Source organism: Trichosurus vulpecula, chromosome 6 (assembly GCF_011100635.1).
Source record: "Trichosurus vulpecula isolate mTriVul1 chromosome 6, mTriVul1.pri, whole genome shotgun sequence".
Classification (NCBI taxonomy): domain Eukaryota; kingdom Metazoa; phylum Chordata; class Mammalia; order Diprotodontia; family Phalangeridae; genus Trichosurus; species Trichosurus vulpecula.
This window is the reverse complement of record NC_050578.1, coordinates 269047146-269068888: the sequence shown is the minus strand read 5'-3', so window position 1 is coordinate 269068888 and position 21743 is coordinate 269047146. Positions and strand designations below refer to the sequence as shown.

The 21743-nt window shown below is 39.9% G+C and overlaps 1 protein-coding gene and 2 pseudogenes across 1 annotated transcript; 2 read left to right on the top strand and 1 right to left on the bottom strand.

The window, feature by feature from the left end:
• The first annotated feature begins 4248 nt into the window (after nt 1-4248).
• LOC118855175 (olfactory receptor 5G3-like) lies at nt 4249-5190 on the top strand. Its single transcript, XM_036765267.1, has one exon. It carries the CDS (start codon nt 4249-4251, stop codon nt 5188-5190), a length of 942 nt encoding a protein of 313 aa, XP_036621162.1.
• A 9632-nt stretch (nt 5191-14822) lies between these two features.
• LOC118854422 lies at nt 14823-15766 on the top strand (annotated as a pseudogene).
• Nucleotides 15767-19772: 4006 nt separating this feature from the next.
• Nucleotides 19773-21462, bottom strand: LOC118855565 (annotated as a pseudogene).
• Nucleotides 21463-21743: the final 281 nt, after the last annotated feature.

The window sequence follows — 21743 nt, the reverse complement described above, 5'->3', positions numbered from 1 at the left end:
CTCTGAGCTGTGTTACTGTGATCACTGAAATCTCTTCTTAATCTGAGATCCTACAACAGGATCTCAGGTTCAGTTCTTACCTGGTGTTACTGTGATCACTAAGATCCCTTCCAAATCTAAGATCCTACAATAAGATCTCAGGTCCAGCTCTGAATCTAAGATTATCACAGGGGAGACAATGAATGTTAAATCACGTGGAAAACTACAAAGTGCTTTGTAAATGTGAGCTATGATTATTAAGAAGAAATACAACTCCCGGAGCCTGTTGCTTGGTATTTACAGTTATGCAATTCAGTTTAAGACAATAAGCATTCATTAAGCACCTACTGTGCATCTGGCACTGTGCTAAATCCTGATGTCACAAAGATTAAACAGTCCCCTGCAGATTTTCTTCCCACAAAGTTTCAACAGGCTAATTGGGCCACCAGAAAACTTGGTCTGAGGATATTAGAGATACCATACATGTCACAGCTCGATCCTGGCCATTGTCAGCACTAAAATATACTTCTTCCTTGAAAATTCTTCCTTAAGAAGAAAAAAAATGGAAGAAGAAATGCCATGATACCTTTAGAGGAGGTCCCTTTGATCTTGGCACAGATTCTTCTCTAACTTTCTCTCTACCAGCTGCAAGTCCTTCAGTCCACTGTGTGACTTCTATAACCTAAGGCTCATTTGGTCTTCAGGAACCACTGTGGATGTGCCTAAGCTACAAATGAAACATGTTTTTAAATTCTAATTCTAGCAATGAGTCATCAGCAATTACTCCTCAGTTGTCACACCTTGACCTTTTGTTGGCTCTGTCAATCCAGAATTCAATTTGAGAGTTATTGTTAAGTTGTTTGGATGGAAATGTTGGGAAAGCTTAGAGGTAGTATTTCCTTTACTAGTTTCCCCTATCCCCAGAAGTCTGTCTTTAATCTTTTGTTTAGTTACACTAAAAATGAAATTCTCATGTCTAAGACTCTCTTACTAAGATGATGGAATGATAGATCATAGAATATGTTGTAGTATTTTTACAATTAAATTACGTTGTGTATTTGAAATGCCACGAATTGTGAGATACTGTGTTTTGAACTATTATGGGTTCATGAGTAATCCTGAGAAATCTTACTTTACTCCTTATTAATCTTTACCATTCCAACAGGGAGCCAAAAAGAAAAGAAAAAGGCAAGGTGGAACAACAGGTACTTCCCACTGAATGACCAAATAACATACTCTCTTACAAAGAACAAGCCCCCACCGACTCTGCCACTGTATCCATGTGACCTTGGACAAGTCACTTTATTTCTGTGAGCCTCAGCTTCATCATCTGTAAAATGATAGGATTGGACTAGAATCAGGACTTCTTAAACTTTTTTTTTCACTTGTGACCCCTTTAGCACCATTTAAACTGTGGATCACAACCCCATTGTTTGCGACCCACAATTTAAGAAGCCCTGGACTAGATGACTGCTCTTCTAAGCTTAACCGTGTGATTTCCTTCTTCTCAAACACTTTACCAACTGTTAAGAGAAGGGAGGGATGTGATGTTAGACTTTGGAAGTATTGTACGAAAACTGACTATTGTAACTGATAGTTCTGTTGGGTTTCCATATTGATTTTACTTACAATATTTGGGTCAATATATATACCACTCTTTGGAGTCTATATTCTCCATGGGAAGCTATCATTATTGAATGTAGGGTCTCCTCTCTGGGTCTCCCTTTGCTCCACCAAAGTAATTCATGACCTCCAAATTCTCTTCTAGCTCCAAGTGCCATGCTCCTAATTTGGATTTCCTCTAATTGGATTCCCCTAATGAGGATTTCCCCCAGGGACTTTTTCTGTCAGCAAACACCCTTCTACAGGTTAGTATTAGACTCAAGCACTGAAAATCATTTTAATTCCTCACCTACAGGTATAAAAACCTCCAAGGTCTGAATTTATCAGAGTGCTTGCTTCTGACCAAGGAAATCACATTCCATTTAGAAGGCAAGCTCTTTTATACTAGATCACTACAGATCTATACATAGATCCTAAACAGAATATAGGAGTACCTATTCTCGTTTCAGAGCAGTTAGAGGACTCCATGATTTGTTGGGACAGAATGGAATCTTTCTTTTCTATGTGGTAAAAAGAAGCTGTGACACTTGGCCCCATGGGAAGATGGGATTGACTTCCTTCAAATCTTCTTAGTTATGAATAGCTTCCTTTAAGTTTGGTGATTCGCTTTGAAATATTCAGTGAAAAATTCTCTCTAAGAGTGGATTCCCCAGAGAAACTACATTCAACAAACTATCCTGGGGCTCAATGAAAAAAGGTTGTTAAGAACTGAACAAAAACAATACCCAGACTTCTTAAAAGAGATCAGCTCCGACCAACTAGTCTGTGATCTCACAACATGAAACGATGGACTGTGATAATATCCATAACTCATGTTTATAGAGTGCTTTAAGTCTAGCAAAACATTTGACATGTGCTATCTCATCTGATCCTCCCTACAACCCAATGAGGTAAGTGAATAGGCTCTCTTACCCTCATTGTAGACAGGAAACCGAGGTTCAGGAAACTGAAGGAACTTGCATAGGGCTGTAAAGCTGGTAACTGTCCATCTGTGAGAGGATTTGAACCCTGATCCTCCTGAGCCCATGTCCAGCACTCCATCTACTAGGGCAAGCTGCCTGCAATTAAATCAGGTGTTTTAAATACACAGAACTGGAAGGAATTTTCATGCTCATCTTATACGAGGCTATTATTTTATAACAGAATTAGTGGAATTGCAGAGTGACTTTAATATCATGAAGATGTCAGGATATGCCTGGACAGGTTGGTACAGTGGAAAGGACAATGTCTATGGAATCAGAGGTCTTAGATTCAAATCACAGTTATGCTCTTTGATACTTATGGAAATTTAGGGAAATCATACTTCTTCGGGGCCTCAGTTTCCTCATCTGTGAAATGAGAGGTTTGGGCTAAATGCCCTCTCAAGTCCATTCCTCTTCTTGTTCTATGCTCCTGTGTAGACAAAAATGCTGTCTCTAAGGGAGAGTGACAACAATGGTCCCTGAGAATACTATTGTGCTAGCCATTGAATCTAAGTGGTATTTCGCTACTGCTGAAAATCTCCTGCATGTATATGTACATGAACTCATTCGTATGACTTAGTACTGGGCTTGGACACAGGAAAACCTGGGTTCAAATTGTGTCTCTGAATGCATAGAACATGGGATTTGGAGCTGAAGGACCTGAAGGACCAGTTCTACCATTTACTGTGAGCGAATCAGTTCACCTCTTAGGGCTTCAGTGTACTCAACTGTAACATGTGCTGGTTAGATTTAGGTCAGGTTAGATTAGATGACCTTGGAGGTCATGGGTGATTCAGAGCAAGAGAGAGACCACACACACAAACACACACACAGATATGTAGATATAAAATTTTGCTCTTTCTCAGTTGTAAGTCAACATGACACCCCAGCTTCAGTTGTTTCGTTTTTCTCTGTACCTGAAATATCTGCCTTCGAGAGCAAATGGATACATGAAAAGAAAACAAATAATAGGTTCCGATGAAGACTTCAGAAGGCTTGAGTCAGGAACTGTTTCCATTTGTCAGCATTAATCAAGCATTATGTCATTGTGTGTCATGTCATTAAACACAATGTGAGGTTCTGGGGACAAAAAGACAAAACCATTCCTGCCTTCAAAGAATTTTGATTTTACTAGGGAGTAGGGAATAAGGAAGATGAGAAAATATTAAGAGATAATCAGTGTGAGGCACGGACAAAGTCATTTCAAAAGAAAGAGAGCAATGAAGTGGAGGACATCAGGAAAATTTGCTACTACACAGTAACATTGGAGTTGTGCCTTGATAGAAGCTAGGGATCCTAGAGGCAGGTAAATTGTACTATCGATAGAGTGCCAGATAAGGAGCCAGGAAGGCCTGTGGTTAGATACCACTTCAGATACTTGTTAATATAGTGGTCTTGGCAAGCCACTTAATCTGCCCACCTTGGTTTCCTTATTTGGAAAAGGAGATAATTGGGGTTACTACCCCATGTTGTTACAAGAATCAAATAAGATAGCATTTGTAAAGAGCTTTAAAAAGCTTAAAGCAATATAGAAAGGCTAGTAATTTTCATTCTTCTTAAGAGGCAGAGGAGAGGAGTAAGAACATTCTAGATATGATGACTCACTTATGCCTAGACTTGGAAGCAGGAGATGGTTTTATTAATAGAAATGTTCTTTCCTTTCTTTTGCAGATTTCAACATATAATGGAAGCTAAGAATCAAACGATGGTGACTGAATTTCTTTTCTTGGGATTTAGAAATCATCTCCCACAGCAAATTGTCCTCTTTCTGATGTTTCTGTCTTTTTATCTGGTCACTCTCGTAGGGAATTTGGGCATGATCATCCTGATATGGATAGACTCCCAGCTTCACACCCCCATGTACTTTTTTCTCAGTCACTTGTCCTTTGTGGATGTCTGCTCTTCTTCTACTGTTACCTCAAAGATGTTGGCTGACTTCTTTGTGGAGAAGAAAACCATCTCTTTCCTGGGCTGTGCAACTCAGTTGTGGTTCTTTGTACTCTTTGTAACCACCGAGTCTTTCCTTTTAGCTGCAATGGCATATGACCGGTGTATGGCAATCTGCAACCCATTACTGTATACAGTTATGTCCCAGAGTGTCTGTGTACAGCTCGTGATTGGACCTTATACCATGGGCCTTCTGGCCTCTACTACTCATATGGCCTTAACCTTCTGGTTACCCTTCTGTGGCCAGAATGTCATCAATCATTTCTTCTGTGATGTCTCACCCTTGCTCTCCCTTGCATGTGCTGATACTCACATCATTAAGTTAATCCTTTTCATCATGGCTGGGCTTGTTGGAGTCTTAAGTGGCCTCTCCATTCTTGTCTCCTACATCTATATCCTGATAGCCATCCTGAGTATCCGCTCCGCTGATGGGAGGTCAAAGGCCTTCTCCACCTGCTCCTCCCATCTGACTGCTGTCAGTATCATGTATGGAACCCTTTTCTTTATTTATGTGAGACCCAGTGCAAGCTTCTCACTGGATCTCAACAAGGTGGTGTCTGTGTTCTACACAGCAGTGATCCCCATGTTGAACCCCTTCATTTATAGCTTGAGGAACAAGGAAGTGAAAAATGCATTCAGAAGGACTTTAGAAAGGAAGATGCCTCTATTGAGCAAGTAAGAAAAAGGTTCATTTATGTTATTCTCTGGATGAAGTTCAGTTGACAAGGGGGCAAGAGACGTTGATAGGTGGTGAATAGACTAGAGAAGTCCTAGCAGCCATGCCGTAGGATCTCTCAGCTGTGATTGCTCTTGGCCTGCCAGGGTGACTTCTGAGTCTAGGAAATGGCCTCAGTGCTTTTCCAACATAAATTGATACCAAGCCTGATATTCATTCTTGTGTCATATAAAAATCATCTAGCCCAAGTTTGCCTTTTACAGGAGAGGTACCTAAGGCCTAGGGAAGCTGTGTTTAACATCATCCAGCTCTTAGCACAGTGCCCGGCACTTGGTAGGTGTTTAATAAATGTTTATTGATTGATGGACCCAGTTATGTTGGAGCCAGAATTGGAATCCAAGTTTTCTTCGTGACCCAGGCTTTCTAGAATCAAGCCACCACTGTTGATTAAGCACAGCTTGTTTCAGATCTATTCTTTTATTTTATTTCACTGATTTATTTGCCCTTCTACTCGCATTTCATATTTGCTTTTATTTTGAGGCAGCTAGATATTGTGGTCTTATTTCTCTCATATTAGTACTCCAATATTTTAGGTCTGATATTGTAATGAAATAAGACACTCATAAGTTATCTAATGGGGAAAAAACATTTACTTAGGTATATCATAGAAAGGATTCACAACAAGGACACACAGTGAGAGCTTTATGTATGGTCTCCTGCCTCTAAGTTGCCCTTGTTAGTCTGCCAGCCAGTCATCTGAGAGATGCTAGTGGCCCTAAGGACATTTTTTACTTAGGGGACAGGAAATAATATCAATGGCTGGGTCTTTATTCCCTTGAGCCATTGAGGTATTGAGGGTTGTTTGAAGGACCAGCCTAGACCAGATAGTAGGTCTCTCTGGTAAATATTCCTGAGGCAGGGGAGGTGGGGAGGAAATTCAATAAAGTAAAGGTGACCACTTAAAAAACAACTGAAGCAGCAGCCACAACAGTAACAGCTACAATGACCACAAAATGTATCATATCCCAAGAGAACATTGCAGCAAATCCCTGGGGACCAACAAACCACCTGGAAGGAAGGGAGAAGCCTCAGCGTTGAGCTCCTTTCTCTTCCTCCCACCCCACCCCCCGCACTCCACCATTGGCTTCAGGAGGACTTTGTAATCTTCCAAAAGTCCTCTAGATGTTATACTTCCCATCTTTGGATTGGTCTCCCATCCAGGAGCACAACCTGGACGACAGTGGTTGGTGGCAGTGTCTGCATCAGAAGCCAAAAAGACACTAGATGCAGACTTATCAAGCTTAAGTGGAATTGCTTGAGCCCTCCACAAATGGGACAAAAGGATTCCCAGCAATTAGAAGCTGGAAGTCACCTCATATGTGTTCTGAACTTAAAATTCCTTTCCCCTGGGACTCAGGATGTGCTAATGAAAGAGGAGGTCAGAGTCTTTGGGGGACGTTCTGTGCTACTCTTATTGGATAACCCTAATAAATCCATTTTGTAAAAGCTACTTAAAGCTGGCTGACTGGTTGATTCTCCACTGCTAATCCTTGGGAGAAGCATACTGCTGGGGACATAGGCTGATGAAATCAGAAAATCATCTATGACTCCTCAGGTACCTCGACAGCCTTGATGGGAAAATGTAGCCTTATTCTGAGACCCATAACTTACTTGTGAGAGTGAGAGTTGGGACAACAATCCTCAGAACTTATTTGGAAGAGAACAGCAAAACTGAGGAAGGGTTATTATTTGCTTATTTGTTTCAAATTGAAAGAATGACAGTTCACTATTTTCTTCCTGATGTGGCAAAGTGCTTGCTGCTTATTTAAGTGAAATAACTACTGGGCAATCCTGCTCTCAAATAGCAGAAAATGTTTCAATTCTCTGTGGCACCCATTTGGCTCAAATCTGGTCAAAGATTTTTCCATTCGGATTTACTTTGCATAAAAATAAAATGTTAATCAAGGTCAAACAGCATCACTAGAACAATGAGGGCAGTTAGTTGGCACAGTGGATAGAGCATAGGGAGACTCATCTCCATGAGTTCAAACTCGGACTCAGCAACTTACTAGCTGTTTAACCCTGTGCAAGTCACTTAACACTGTAAAAAAGTTATAGAAATGTTAGTTATTATTATAATTGGGCAGCTAGATGACAGTAGATAGAGTGCCAGGCCAGTAATCAGGAAGATTTGAGTTCAAATTGGGCCTCAGATATTTATTAGCTGTATAATCCTCGGCAAGTCACTTCACCTTGTTTGCCTCACTTTCCTCATCTGTAAAATGAGTTGAAGAGGGAAATGCCAGCCTTTCCCAGTATCTTCACAAGAAAACATTAAATGAGGTCACAGTCAGACACAACTTAAAATGACTCAAGAACAACAACAACAGATAGTACTATTATAATATAAAGTAAAAGTGCTGCAAATACTTTGGGAAAATGGTTAGCATTGTTACAGTAGTTAGGAGCTTGGTGTCCCATTTCAGACCTTGACCAATTTCCTCAAGAGAAAAAAATATATATAATTGAGAACCTGAAATGAAATTTAAATATAGCACATCTCTGATGTATACTAAATGGGAGTCAAAAAGAATATACATTTAACTGAGCTTAGCTTGGTGCACTTATTATAAAATGGCTGTATGTTTGGCCATGAAAATTCATAAATAAATGTAGAAAAGCAGACATATTAAACATCCTTATAGTAAAATAATAGTCAATAAAGGTCAAACTCATTTGGAGACTAAATAATAAAATCTTAACAGATATGTAGATCAAAAACAAATTAAAGAAACAAGAAATAATTTTATTAAAGAAAACAACAAGATAACAAACAAGTAGAAATGACATTTAAGTATAGGAAGTACCATCTGGTTTGTTGCTTTACCCTAAAGATTAGGGGACCTTTTCATCTGACTTGCAGCTGAAACCTTCCGTATGTGTTGTCTCCTCCATTAGAGTGGGAGTTCCTGGAAATCAAGGGCTATCGTACTTATCTATTTAATCATGGGTATTTAGCCTAGTACGTTACAGATGGTATGTGCTCAGTAAATCCTTCATTAATTCATTTATTTATTCATTTATTCAATATCACATATTTTGCTAGTTTTATAAGAGTGGTTTAGTAAAAATAATTCTGATATTCCATTTTGTCACAGAATGGCATCATTGCTCCAAACTAGGTAGCCCAACACACACACACACACACACACACACACACATATATATATATATATATATATATATATATATATATATATATATATATATATATATTTAATTTTCAATACATACACAAATTATTGTGACATTTATAATTAAAAGGGAAAAACATTAAAGTGAATATTTCAAGCCTTGAGGATACCAACTAGTTTTGAGTAATAGAAGAATTCAGAAAAAAGGGTTTTGTCACAGACTTCCTTGTTGCTTTTCTTCCAGGGAAAAAAATAATTTGGGGAATATGAACCTTTATTTTTTTCTTTTAAGAATTATGAGTTACATGACCCAGATAAAGGATTTATTCACTTTCTGATAACATTCTGACCAATCCTTAATATCTTAATATGTTTTCTGAGTGTCTGGTTCAGTGGTGACCTTGGGAAAGTCCCTTCACCTCTCCATTGTTTCCTCTTCTGAAAAGCTGGTTCAATAGTAATACTCTCCCAACCTGATAAGATTGTTGTGGTGACACTATATGTAAAAGTGCTCTGCAAAATATTCAGAACTGAAAAAATGGGGGACCAAGTGACTATTAAGGAAATATGCATGATTGAAAACATTTTCTAATGATAATTATAATAATTATTTTTCCATGATATTCAAAAGTTTGCAAGAAGCTCACAATTCCTTGAGGTAGATAGTACAACAATTATGATGCCCATTTTAAAATGGGGAAATTGAGGACTGTGTTGGTAACCAAAAATGGGCTCCTTAGCACTTAGTTCAACAAGTGCCCTTGAAGAGTTTGGCTTTTGTTTGCTTTGATTAATTCAGTGTATTTCATTGAGTCTTACTAAGTGCTAAGACCCAGGCCCAAACCCCTATTAGGTGTAAAACCTTAGTGGGTGTGGATTGGCAACTAAGGTGGGACCCAAGGTGGGGCTAACTCCAGGGAGGGTCTAGTTTACATGTCTGGGAGAGCAGAGGCTTTTAGACCACGTGGGTTTAAGTCCACCTCTGTGACAATTCTAGGTCACATGGGTGAGTCACATGTGTGACTCACCCTTGACTCTGAAAAAGATATAAAAACCAGGGGTTAGCTGTTTGTTCTTTGGAGCTCTCTTACTCACAGCAGCGGTGGCACATGTGACTCTGAGCCAACCCTTGTTCTGAGCTCCCGGGCTAAACCTAGATGTTGGTAACTATGAATTGTATTGGGTCTGTCTGTTGATATTTGTAATTTGTTTGTATTTTGTTCTGAAGTTCAGGGTGCTGGATTTTTCCCCTGAACCAAGTGAATGCTGTTTGTATGCTGAATTAAAGTAAGTTTGCCAAGCCCTTCACCTTGCTTTCCTTAGTTAAGCAGATCAAAAGAACCTGTGCTGTTGGCAGCTTTCCGGGTGCTGGCTGTGGGTAGATCTTACTCCCCCACAGAAGCTGCTAGCCAGATTGTGGAAACAAGGACCCATGAAGTTAATTAACTTTTCAAAGTATACACTATTAGGAAATGTCTGAGATTGTATTGCAACTCAGATCTAGAGTGTTATTCGTTCAAACCACAACAAATTGTATTTCGACAGTGTTGTAGGGTTTTCAAAGCACTTTACATCAATTATCTATTTTTCAGTCCCATGTCAACCTAAAATCTGCAAACGTTATATATATATATGTTTTTACATATGAAGAAACTAAGGCTCAACCAAGAGTCATGTAGCTAATAAATATCAACTTGTCAAATTTTTATTTGAACTTAGAATTCTATCCCTATCCAAAAGTATGTATGAATCACCTTGTCTCATGCAGAGCAAATATGGTAGCAAACCTTAATGTCAATGCTGGGGTTGGATCACAGGATCATATATTTAGAGTTGGAGGTATCTTAAGAGGATATCTAGTCTATCTTTCTTATGTTTTGGATGATGAAACTGGAGTCAGCAAAGAGTAGTGACTGCTTTATTACACACAGAACAGTACAGTATAGGGGAAAGAATATTTTATTAGATAAACTGCCTGTAGATTTGTACTAGTCACTTAATCTGGTTAAGCATTATTATCCATATCTAGAAAATGAGGACACTACTTAGCACTCTCTATTTCCAGTGATTTTTACAAAGAAAACATGTTTTAGACCCCAAGGTTCTATTGAAATGGGGGCTATTATGGGGGATTGAATTGGGTATTAGTGGTACAGAGTGATCCCAAGAGCTTTGGCTTTTGCATAGGATTTTGAAAATTTGAAGAATGCTTCAACAAGAAAATTTTAAAAATTCCTTTAGTTAAAGAAAGAAAATATTGCATATTCACATTAAACAGAATCTCTATGGACCAGTTTAAGTTATAAAGATGGTTAAGTCCCATCTAATTAGTTTATCTCTTAATAGCATAACTCCCAAGGAAGGGGACACTTGAGGGAGAATATTTCCCCAAGACAAAGGAGATAAAACTGTGCTTCTTGGGAAGAAAATGCTCCCTCTTTTTCCCAAAGAAGTTTTACAATTCTGCTATGGAATCGGGTCCTCTGTGTGCTGAGGTGGTAGTGGGTGAGTGCTGAAGGGTGAGGGAAGAGTGATGAGAGAGAAATTTCTGAGAAACAGAAGATTGGGCGATCCATTCAGACCCTCCTCTTGTTACCTTTAAAAGGAAAAAGAAAAACAATCAAGAACCTGTAAGTTAAAACTTTAAAAAAAATTTCCCCTCTCTTTAAACATTTTAAGAAAATTAAGGTGTCCATTCAAAAACAGTTGGATCTAACAAGGAGTTCCCAGCAAACTAAGGCATTTGAGAATGAAATAGTGGGGACCATGTGCAATGATATTATGTTTAGCTTCCAGCTGACCATTATAATGGCACGGCCATTAGTCAGCCCAAGGACTATGTGTGGTTCAATTGCTGGTATATTTCATTGTTCACTCTTAATGGGCTTGATTATTTAAAATGAAAAATGTCTTTTTGTAGCCATGATGTAGGGCCAACAAAAGAAGAGAAAATACTGAGTGTGACTCTAAGTTTGCAAAGATAAATGCCTCTAAAGTACTAGGTACCTGAGAAATATAGGGGTGTATGTACATGTGTTTCAGGGAGCTTAATTTCCCAGTTTAAAATGCACACATAATCACTACTTTAAAAATAAAATCCATAATTTCTTTCCTCCATATCAGGGCTTCCTGAGAAGAAAAAAATCATCCATGCCTCTCTCATCTTCACCTCACTCCCCTAGGAGAATCAACTGTGGCAGGGCTTCCAGAATGTTGCAAAGGAACAGTCCCTCAGTAGGAAAACATTGAGATATGATATCCATAGATAGAAACGTGGACTGTCATTTCAAGTTTCAGCCCTGGAAAAGGCTAGTTGAACATCACTCTTTGTATTACAAGCAGCCAAGTAAGGGAGCTGACAGTGCCACACCGCTCTTTTGTACTGATGCACTTTGTGAGGTATTGTGATGAACTCTGGGGTCCGTGCCCACTTCAGAGAGGAGAAACAAGAGACCACAAAGGGTAAGGAAAAAACCTTTTTTTTGAGTCATGGACTCCTTTGGCAGTCCAGAGGAAGCTATGGATCCCTCATAATAATTTATATGCCTAAAAATACATAAAATTACAAAGGAAACCATATTGTGTGTGTATCTGTGTGTATATGTCTATATGACACACCTATAGAATTTACATTAAAATGTTCACCATTTAAGAACCCCTGGATAAGATAGCCACTGAAATTTTTTCCAGCTCTAAAGTTCTTATTCTGTGACCTGAACTACATGTGGATTGGTGACTGCAAAATATAAGAATTGGTTGAAGAAAGTGGGAATTTTTAGCCTAGAGTCAGGTGTGTTGTGTCTTCAAGTCTTTGAAGTGATCTCACATAGTAGAGGATCATATTCATCTTATTTGACTCTAGAGAATAGCTCTATTATCAAAAAATCAGCCTTGCTATCAGAAAAATGCCAGTAAATGGAACTCTCCCAAACTGGAAGTAGCTATATGGGGGAATAGAGAGGTTCCATTTTCCTAAAGGTCTTAACCCCCAGTAGGGGTTAGAGGAGAGACCACTCAGATGATCGGAGAAATTCTTTTTCAGGTACGGATAGGACTAGATGACTGCTGAGGTCCTTTCTTAGGCTGAGATTTTGTGATTCTGAGAGAAATAATATAGATTTCTTTAATCTTTTCGTTAATGAGGAGTATGAATAACTTTCAATATTCCAAAGAATACTATTGTGGCTACGCTTGCTGTGCTGAAGATGCTGCACCTTGGTAATGTAGCAGATGGTCTTTGAAAGTTCCTGTGGCCCCAGAATGTATCACCTTTTAACCAGCTTGGTGATAGCTTATCCCTAATTAGCTAGCCTGGTCCTGGGAGGCCAGGTCCACAGTCCAATCCTGGGCTCATACTTGAAAGCTTTATCACTTGGAAGCACTTGCCAGAAATTGCCTTCTGACGGTGAAGCCTTGGAGGGGCCTGTGGAGGAAGGGTGGTAAGGAAGGTGAATGCCCCCAATGAAGAGCAAACACCAATAATTACAAGCAACAATTGTGACACTTCATATACATCATAAGCCTCCGGGTAACCCTGGGTGGCAGGCATACAGATGTTGGGAACGCATTTTAGAGATGAGGAAACTGAGGCTCAAAGAAGTTGAATAACTCGCCCTTCATCACATAGGTAGTGAGTGTCAGAAGGAGGATCCCAATCTGGGTCTTCCTGAATCCAAGTCTGGACATTTCTCCGCTATGCCACATCGCCTCTCTTAAGGAAAGGGATTTAAGCACTTTAAAAAACACTTTGTGTCTTCAGAGCCTAGACTATGCCTTGCACAACGTCAATGTTAAGGAGAAGCTTAAAGAAAGAAAATATTGTGCTTGAATTGATTCAAATTAATTTGATTTGACTTCAAACGAACTTACAATTGATTGCTTTGGTCAATATTAGTGCACAATATATCATTATTTCTTAAATAATATTTCTTTACTACTGGACTTCCTTCCTTCCCTCTTCTTTCTTTCATTGCTTGATTCTTTCATTCCTTTCTTCCTTCCTTCCTTCCCAATACTTTTTGATCTTTTGACAGTTATAGCACAAACAACGGGTGCCCCCTTTTGCTGTGAAATATATATCCTGTATATTTACGGTTCATCACAGTTTCATTATGATTTCCCCAGGACCTTTGAGCCAGTGACAGCTTTTCCCTGGGCCCTAACTTTGTACCAGTTTCTCCCACATGAGGGTCATTAAATTAGTGCTTCCTTTAGAGATGAGCACCAGTAGTTAATCCTTTTCATCATGGCTGGGGTTGTTGGAGTCTTAAGGGGCCTCTCCATTCTTTTTTTTTTTTAATTTATTTATTTAACATATTTAACATATTTGAAAGTTATGTTCTCTAGGTATGATTCCTTAGGATTCACTCCCCAGTGGGGTCAGTTGTGGTCCTATAGCCCTCTGAACTGCCCAATAATGCTGGTATTCCCAATCCACCCTTGATTATTTTTTTCTATCTCCAGGGAACAGAAATAGATAAATAGGCTCCTTTAGTCCTATATTTCGAGATAGGTTGGGGCAGGAAGGCAGCATGGCAGACAAGAAACAGTCCTGCATTTGGCGACTAGAAATTGGAACTCAATTTCAGTTCTTCATTTAGTAGCTGGGTGAGCTCAGACAAGCCAGTTCTCCTCTCTGGGCTTCAGTTTACCCACATATAAAATGATGAGTCTGAGCAAGAGGCTCTTGAAGATCTTTCCCAATTATAGACCATATGATTCTATAGCTATCAATGAATTACTTGGGACCAAGTATCATAATTAAATTTGTTGATATCCAATAAACCTTACAAATTTTTACACCTTAAAAATATTACTGTGCAATATGTCCTCCTTTTATTACAGTCACTTGTTTTGAGCTGATTTAACATTTAGTTCACAATATTTTAACACACATTCTTTAATTCTTCATCACAAAACCACAATTTTACCATGTTGTATATTAAGTTCATCTACATATTTCTAATTATAGACTCCATTATAGTCCATAGTCTTTCAATTATATTTAAATCACATGAATTCCCAAGCCATTGACATAATTTTTATCCAAAAATTAAATGGCCCAAAAAAACACTACTGCCACTACTACAACCACCAAAAAAAAAAAAACAAAGCAACTCTCTCCCTTCTCCCAAGAGATGGTGGATATGTCTTTGTAAACACAGCATTATATGATTGAAGGTGCTGATTCTGATGACAGGGCAGTAGAGTGGATCAGAAATTAGGGCTCTTATATTTAAATCTTGTCTCTTCCATAGTAACGATGTGATATTAATGGTCTTAAGCCTCAGTTTCCTTATCTGCAAGGCAGAAGGGTTGAACTAGATGATAAGGTGTTTTCCAGCTCTACAACTTGCTCATAAGAGCCTTTCTAACTCAAAGTCCCACAATCTTATGGCAGTATATTTTTTTTTCTTTCAGCAGAAAGCAAGAAAGGAATAAATGGCCAGCAGAAACTACACCAGAGTCACTGAGTTCATTTTTGTGGGCTTGAAGTATCATCCAAAGTTCAGGTCATCCTCTTCCTTCTCATTCTATTTTTTTATCTCTTTAACATGACAGGCAATCTGGGAATGATTGTCCTCATACGAGTTGATGCCCGCCTTCACACCCCTATGTATTTTTTCCTCAGCCACCTGTCTTTTGTAGACATGAGCTTCTCATCCATAGTAGTTCCCAAAATGCTTAGAGACTTCTTTGAGGAGAGAAAAACAATCTCTTTTCTGGGCTGTGCCTTACAGCAATGGTTTTTTGGGTTTTTTGTGGCCATTGAATGCTTCCTCTTGGCATCCATGGCCTATGACCGCTATGTTGCTATTTGTAATCCACTGCTTTACTCCATTGCAATGTCCCAGAAACACTGCAACCACCTGGTGGCTATCCCCTATGCTGTTGGGTTCATAGATGCCATGATTCACACTCCTGCTGCTTTCCGTCTCCCCTTCTGTGGCCCAAATGTCATTAATCACTTCTTCTGTGACATTTTCCCCCTCCTCTCCCTCATATGTGCTGATACCAGCATCAATAGGTTATTAGTTTTGGTTATTGCTGGGATTGTTGGTGTCTTCAGTGGCCTGACCATCCTTGTCTCCTACATCTACATCCTCACGGCCATCCTGAAGATCCACTCTGCAGAAGGGAGACAGAAAGCCTTCTCCACCTGCTCTTCTCATCTCACTGCTGTCACCGTCTTATATGGGACCCTCTTCTTTGTCTATGTGAGGCCTAACTCAAGTTTCTCCACAGATACCAATAAACTTGTCTCTGTGTTTTATACTTCAGTGATCCCCATGTTGAACCCCCTCATCTATAGCCTAAGGAACAAAGAGGTCAAAGATGCCATCCACAGGATAATTACTAAAAGGAAATTTTGTATCAGGATATGAATTATTTACAATGGAAAATGGAATAACATAACATTAGCCTGACAAGCATATCAGAGAAGTGCAAAACCCAAAGCTATTGGGTATAAGGGAGGGGGAAGGTCATCATTAACAAAGAAAGGCTTTCCAGAGATCATGGCATCCCAGATCTGGAGTTGGAAAAGATCTCAGATGCCACCTAGTCCAACACTCACATTTGCCAATGAAGAACCTGAAACCCAGGGAGAGTAAAGGATTTGCTTCAGGTCACGTAGGTAGTAAGTTGTCGAGTAGGAATTTAAATTTAGGTCCCATGATTCCATGTTCAACATGAGTGTCACTTGAGTTGATGTTTCAAGCACACAGAGGAATTTCCCTAACAAATAAAAGAAGGGAAAGACATTCTAGGCATTGAGAACTTTGTAAGCAAAAGGGGTGCACAGGCCATGACAGGGGTGAAGTGGGGCAAAGAATAGTCCTGAAACATAGAAGTCTCAGAAGAGAGTAACATGAGATGAAGCTACCATGTGGTGAGGGGCCCTGAATGTGAAAGAAAGAGTGATTTTTGTTTGTTTAATTTAATGTATTTTAATCAATAAAATCAAAGGACAGCACAAAAGGCAGACATTAAAAACATTTCAATGCAACAAAGAGAGCTCAGATAGATAAGTGTAGTGGATTAATGTACTCCGCTATATTGAACAAATGTTACAAACTCCATTTAGTGACAATTAATAAGAAATTTACTTGTAAAAAAAATAAATACTGGCATTCAGATAAAGAGTTTGACCTTTACTTGCAGGAAATTCAAAGTGGAGTCACTGAACGATAATGAATGAAATGATAAACCGATGCATGCAAAAGATTATACTGGAAGGGGATTGGCAGATGAATTAGTGAAGAGAATGGGAAAGGCAGGAGTGGAAGAAGGACTGCCTGAAAGGGAGCTATAGTAAAAGTCCAGGTGGCAGTAATGAGGATAGGGCATTTGATGAGGCAAATCAAAGACAGATTGCAGAAGTGGAATACACCAAACTTGGTAAGTGATTGGAGGGGAATTGAAGGAGACCTTACCCCATGGTTCTGAATATAGGAAACAAAATGAATTTGGAATTGTCAAAATTGCAATTAATATGGGGCAACTGGGACTTTGCCTCAGATACTGATTGGAGAATACACTATTACTCCCACCAGGTGGTGAACTTCTCACTGCCCCTACACATGCACCCTATCCTTGTGCTAAACCGTACCAAGTCCCAGGCTATACTTTGCTCCATTGGGGTCCTATGATTGGCATACCTATATTCTGGGGTGCCTTTCCACTGATTTTAAAATGTGCTCACCACATTTTCTCTTTCAATGAGTCATATAGCCTAGAGATCTGCTTTGAATAGATGTTCAGGAGCAGGTGTGAGGTCAGCAGCAAAAGCAGATGGTCCCCACCTACAGGCTACTGCTTCTCTTCCCATCCCATCAAATAGTAAGGACAACCCTAGCCTTACCCTAGGCACTATTGACCTCTGACATACTTTTCTCCTTTGACCTTAGGGAATCTTTCTCTTTTTCGGTTTAGGGAAATTGGCACTGGATTTATAGAAAGGGAAGCTGAATTAACATGCTCGTTCTGAAACTTTCTAAGTGTCACTAGGCATGTGGGATTCTAACCGTTTCATTGCTTTAACTTCTTTCCTGAGGACAGACCCGCCTGTCTCCCTACCCATTCTGTCCTGATTGGTAATGCCTTCACTTGGCCCAATACTTCAGGAAGGTCTTAGTCACGCATCACTTAATTCCCTCCTCCTGGACTATGTTCCTCACAGTCTCAACAACCACCCTTCCCACACTACTCCCTGCAATGCTGGAACCATGATCACATCAATTTTGCTACTGCTCCTTGATACGGCATGTCAATATGCACCTATATACCCCAACCCACCATCCCTGTAACTTTCTCCACTAAAGTGTCCCTCTCTGGTCACCATTCTTCTATGACTGTGGTCTCCCCCACTAGAATATAAGCTTCTTGGGGACGTGGATTATCTTTGCTTTATCTTTGCTTCTGTATTGTGTTCAAAGTATAATGTTTGTCAAATATCAAGCACATTCATGTTTTGCATTCATTGTTAACCTTTATGGGCTTCAGTTTCTACATCTGTAAAAAAAGATAGATTTAGACAAAGTGATGTCCAGAGTCTCTTCTATCTCTAAACTATTTTCCCATGATCATAGATTTCTTCCTCTCACATTATTTTTACCTTCTTGGAATTCTCAAAGACTCCACAACTTTTGTCATCCCCTCCAAAGCTGATCTCTCCTCCTCTCACATGTCCTGACACATAGGGCCAGGAGAAGTTGACATTCTCTTTGCTCCCTATTGCCAGGCTCAGTCCCTTCCTTTACCATCATCATTCAGTAATTACATCTGCTTTAAAACTTACATCATTCTATCATGATTCCTGTTACTGTCATCTATGTACCTCCATGTCATCACTCTCCCTCTTCAAGAAGTTTAATACCGAGTTTTCAGTCTTCTTTTCTACCCCAAACCTTGCATGCTTTAAAGATTCTGACCTTTCATTCTCTTCACATGCTATGACCTCTGTTTCTAAGCTAACTTATCTATTAATGGAAATTTGTCCACTTTTGATCCCCCTATTGTGTCTACTTCTCCATTCCCATCCACAGCTCAAGTAAATTTGTCTGAAGTGCTGGAGCTCCTGGATACTGATAGCTGCCAAGGATGGCACCATGGACAGCAAGATTGAAACTGTAGGGCAGTAGAGATAGAGCACCAAAAGCATGGGAAAGGATAAATAAAGCAACTCAACATGTGTGTATGCCCTGGTAGAGGTCTCTAGGAACCAACTGGCCAAGATGAGGTCAAAACATTTTACAACTGTAAAGACAATAATTTGGATGTAGGCTTTTTATTTATTTGTTTTGTTTTGTTTTACTAAAAGGGAAAGGATAAAAGCGAAACACTAAGAACCATAATGGTGGGGACAGAGACAGTCTGGGAAATCAGGAGTTCTGAGAAAATTGGTACTCTGAAAATTAAAGCACTCTGAAAATAGTCCTAAAGAAAAAGTACATTGCAAAAAAGAGAGAGGTAGAGAGAAGTAGACAAGAGAAGACTTATGTAGAGGGAAAAATCCGAGTTTTCTATCCTAATGAGCAACAGGTATGCAAACTACAATGGATCATCTGTTGATTTATTTGGTGCTTCGCAATGCACCACATGAATGCGAATATATGAGTAAATGTGTATCTGCAACATCTATACAATGTTTTTTAAATCTTCAGGAGTCAGCTTAACCATACACTGAATGTGAAGGTACTAGAAAATTTACAGAGCTACAAAAATGTGAAGTCAATAATAATGTTAAATTATTAATCTTTCAAAAATATTCTTATCTCTTGCTAGATTGAAGCAAAGTTGTTCACTTTATTTTTCTTGCTTATTTTTGTGTATTTTTTCTTCTGTAATATAGCTAACATGAAGATAGCTTTCTACAACTTCACACGTATAATCAACATCATATTGGTGACCTTCTTGAGGAGTCGGTGAGAGACAGGAGAGGAGAGAATTTGAAACTCTTTTTTAAAATGAATGTTAAAATTTTTTTAAATGTAATTGGAAAATATTTAATGAAGTAATATATTTAAATTTTATCTTGCTAATGATAACAAATATTTCTTCAATTGAATTGAAAAAAGCTCTTCATTGTTATGAGATATTCACTAAAGTATGGCAGAAAAGGAAGGATTTGGAGCTAGAGAATACAGATTCGAATGTTGTATCTTCTCCTTACAACCTGTGTGATCTTAGGCAAGTCACTTAACCTCTCTAAATCTCAGTTTCTTCAAATGGAAGGAGTTGGATGAGAACTTTATGGTCCCTTTCAGACATTTATGATCTAGTAAACCTATTCTGTAAAAGAATAAAAGAATTTCAAAGTTGGAAATGGCCCAGACATTTGGTAAATGAGATGATACCTGTACAATAATCTTGATGATATTTTTTTTCCAGTGGGTTACTGAATACTTTTATTCTGCACATAGAAGCCACTAAGGAGCTGGCCTGTGGGCTCATCGGGACTGCATCACAAGGACAGGGCTCCACACATCAACACCAGGGTTGGGGGTGAGACCAGGTGATTCTATCACAGTCACAAGATGATAAGGGTTTTCCGACAGAGAACCAAACATCAGGTCATCTCTGGTGTAAGACAGTTCTAACAAAGCAGTGAGAACATCACAGAAAGGTGGAAGGGAGAGGGAAGTTGAGCAGCGGAGGCCCCTGCGCCCAAAACAAAACTGGTCTAGTACTTGGTGCTGCCCACTCTTAGGGCAGGAGCAGACTTCTACAGAGGTGACTGGCACCTACGAGCTCATAGGCCTCCTGGCCACAGAGCTTACTTGGCCTGAGGGTTTCTGAAGTTCCTTCCAGCAAATTTAGCCTTGCTGCCCAGCTCTTCCTCAATTCTGAGAAGCTGGTTATACTTGGCCAGGCGCTCAGATCGGCAGGGGGCACCGGTCTTGATCTGCCCAGTGCAGAGGCCCACCACCAGGTCTGCAATGAAGGTATCTTCAGTCTCCCCAGAACGATGAGAAACCATCACTCCCCAGCCATTGGACTGGGCCAGCTTGCACGCCTGGAGAGATTCAGTCATGGAGCCAATCTGGTTCACTTTGAGGAGGAGGCAGTTGCAGGCTTTCTCGTTCACAGCCTTTTCAATGCGCTTGGGATTGGTCACTGTGAGATCATCCCCTACCACCTGGATGCCTGCAGTAGCAGTGAAATTCTTCCAAGCTCCCCAATCATCCTGGTCAAAGGGATCTTCAATAGACACCACAGGCTAGTCCTTGACAAAGCTCTTGTAGAGGTCCCCAAGCTCAGAAGGGGAGATGTATCTGCTGGGATCATCAGGAGACTTGAAGTCCAAGTCATATTTCCCAGATCGGAAGAATTCTGAGGCAGCAACATCCATACCAATTACGACCTTATCAGTGTAGCCAGCCTTACTAATAGCAGACTTTAGCAGGTCCAGAGCTTCTTTATTCTCCAGGATATTAGGAGCAAAGCCACCCTCATCCCCTACATTGGTGGCATCCTGTCCATATTTCTGCTTAATCACACTCTTCAGGTTGTGGTAGACCTCAGCTCCAATGCGCATAGCCTCCTTAAAGTTTGCCGCTCCAACAGGGAGGATCATGAACTCCTGCATGGCCAGCTTGTTACCAGCATGGGAGCCACCATTGATCACGTTGAAGGCTGGAACTGGAAGGATGACTTCAGCATTGCCTGCAAGGTCAGCAATATGGCGGTACAGGGAGACACCCTTCTCAGCAGCTCCGGCCTTACAAACAGCCAGAGACACTCCCAATATGGAATTTGCACCAAATTTAGATTTATTTTCAGTGCCGTCCACCTCTATCATCAATTTGTCGATCTTCTCCTGCTCCACAACATTCACTTTCTTGCTAACCAGGGTCGGGGCAATAGTTTTATTGATGTGCTCAACCGCTTTTGAGACACCCTTCCCCATGTAGCGGGTCTTATCATTGTCTCGGAGCTCCAGGGCTTCATGGATACCGGTAGAAGCCCCACTGGGCACAGCAGCTCGGAAGAGACCTTTTTCAGTGTAGAGATCAACTTCAACAGTGGGGTTTCCACGAGAGTCGAAGATCTTTCTTGCTAGTATCTTCAAAATAGACATGTTGCGTTTCTGAATGGGGCTTCCTCCGCTGGGCTCAGAGAACAGAGACCGAGGGGTCTACGTACACCAAGAGGGAGCGTTAAATGGGCGAGCTCACCCCAGGGAACCCCTCCTCTTGATGATATTTATGATACAGATCATCTAACCTTTGCTTGAAGAATTTTAGTAAAAGAGAACACATTTCCTCCTGAGGCAAGTAATTTCACTTTGGAGACTCTCTAAGTGTTAGACATTTTTCTCCTGATAATAGTCCAAAATTTGCTTCCTTGTAATTTCTCTCC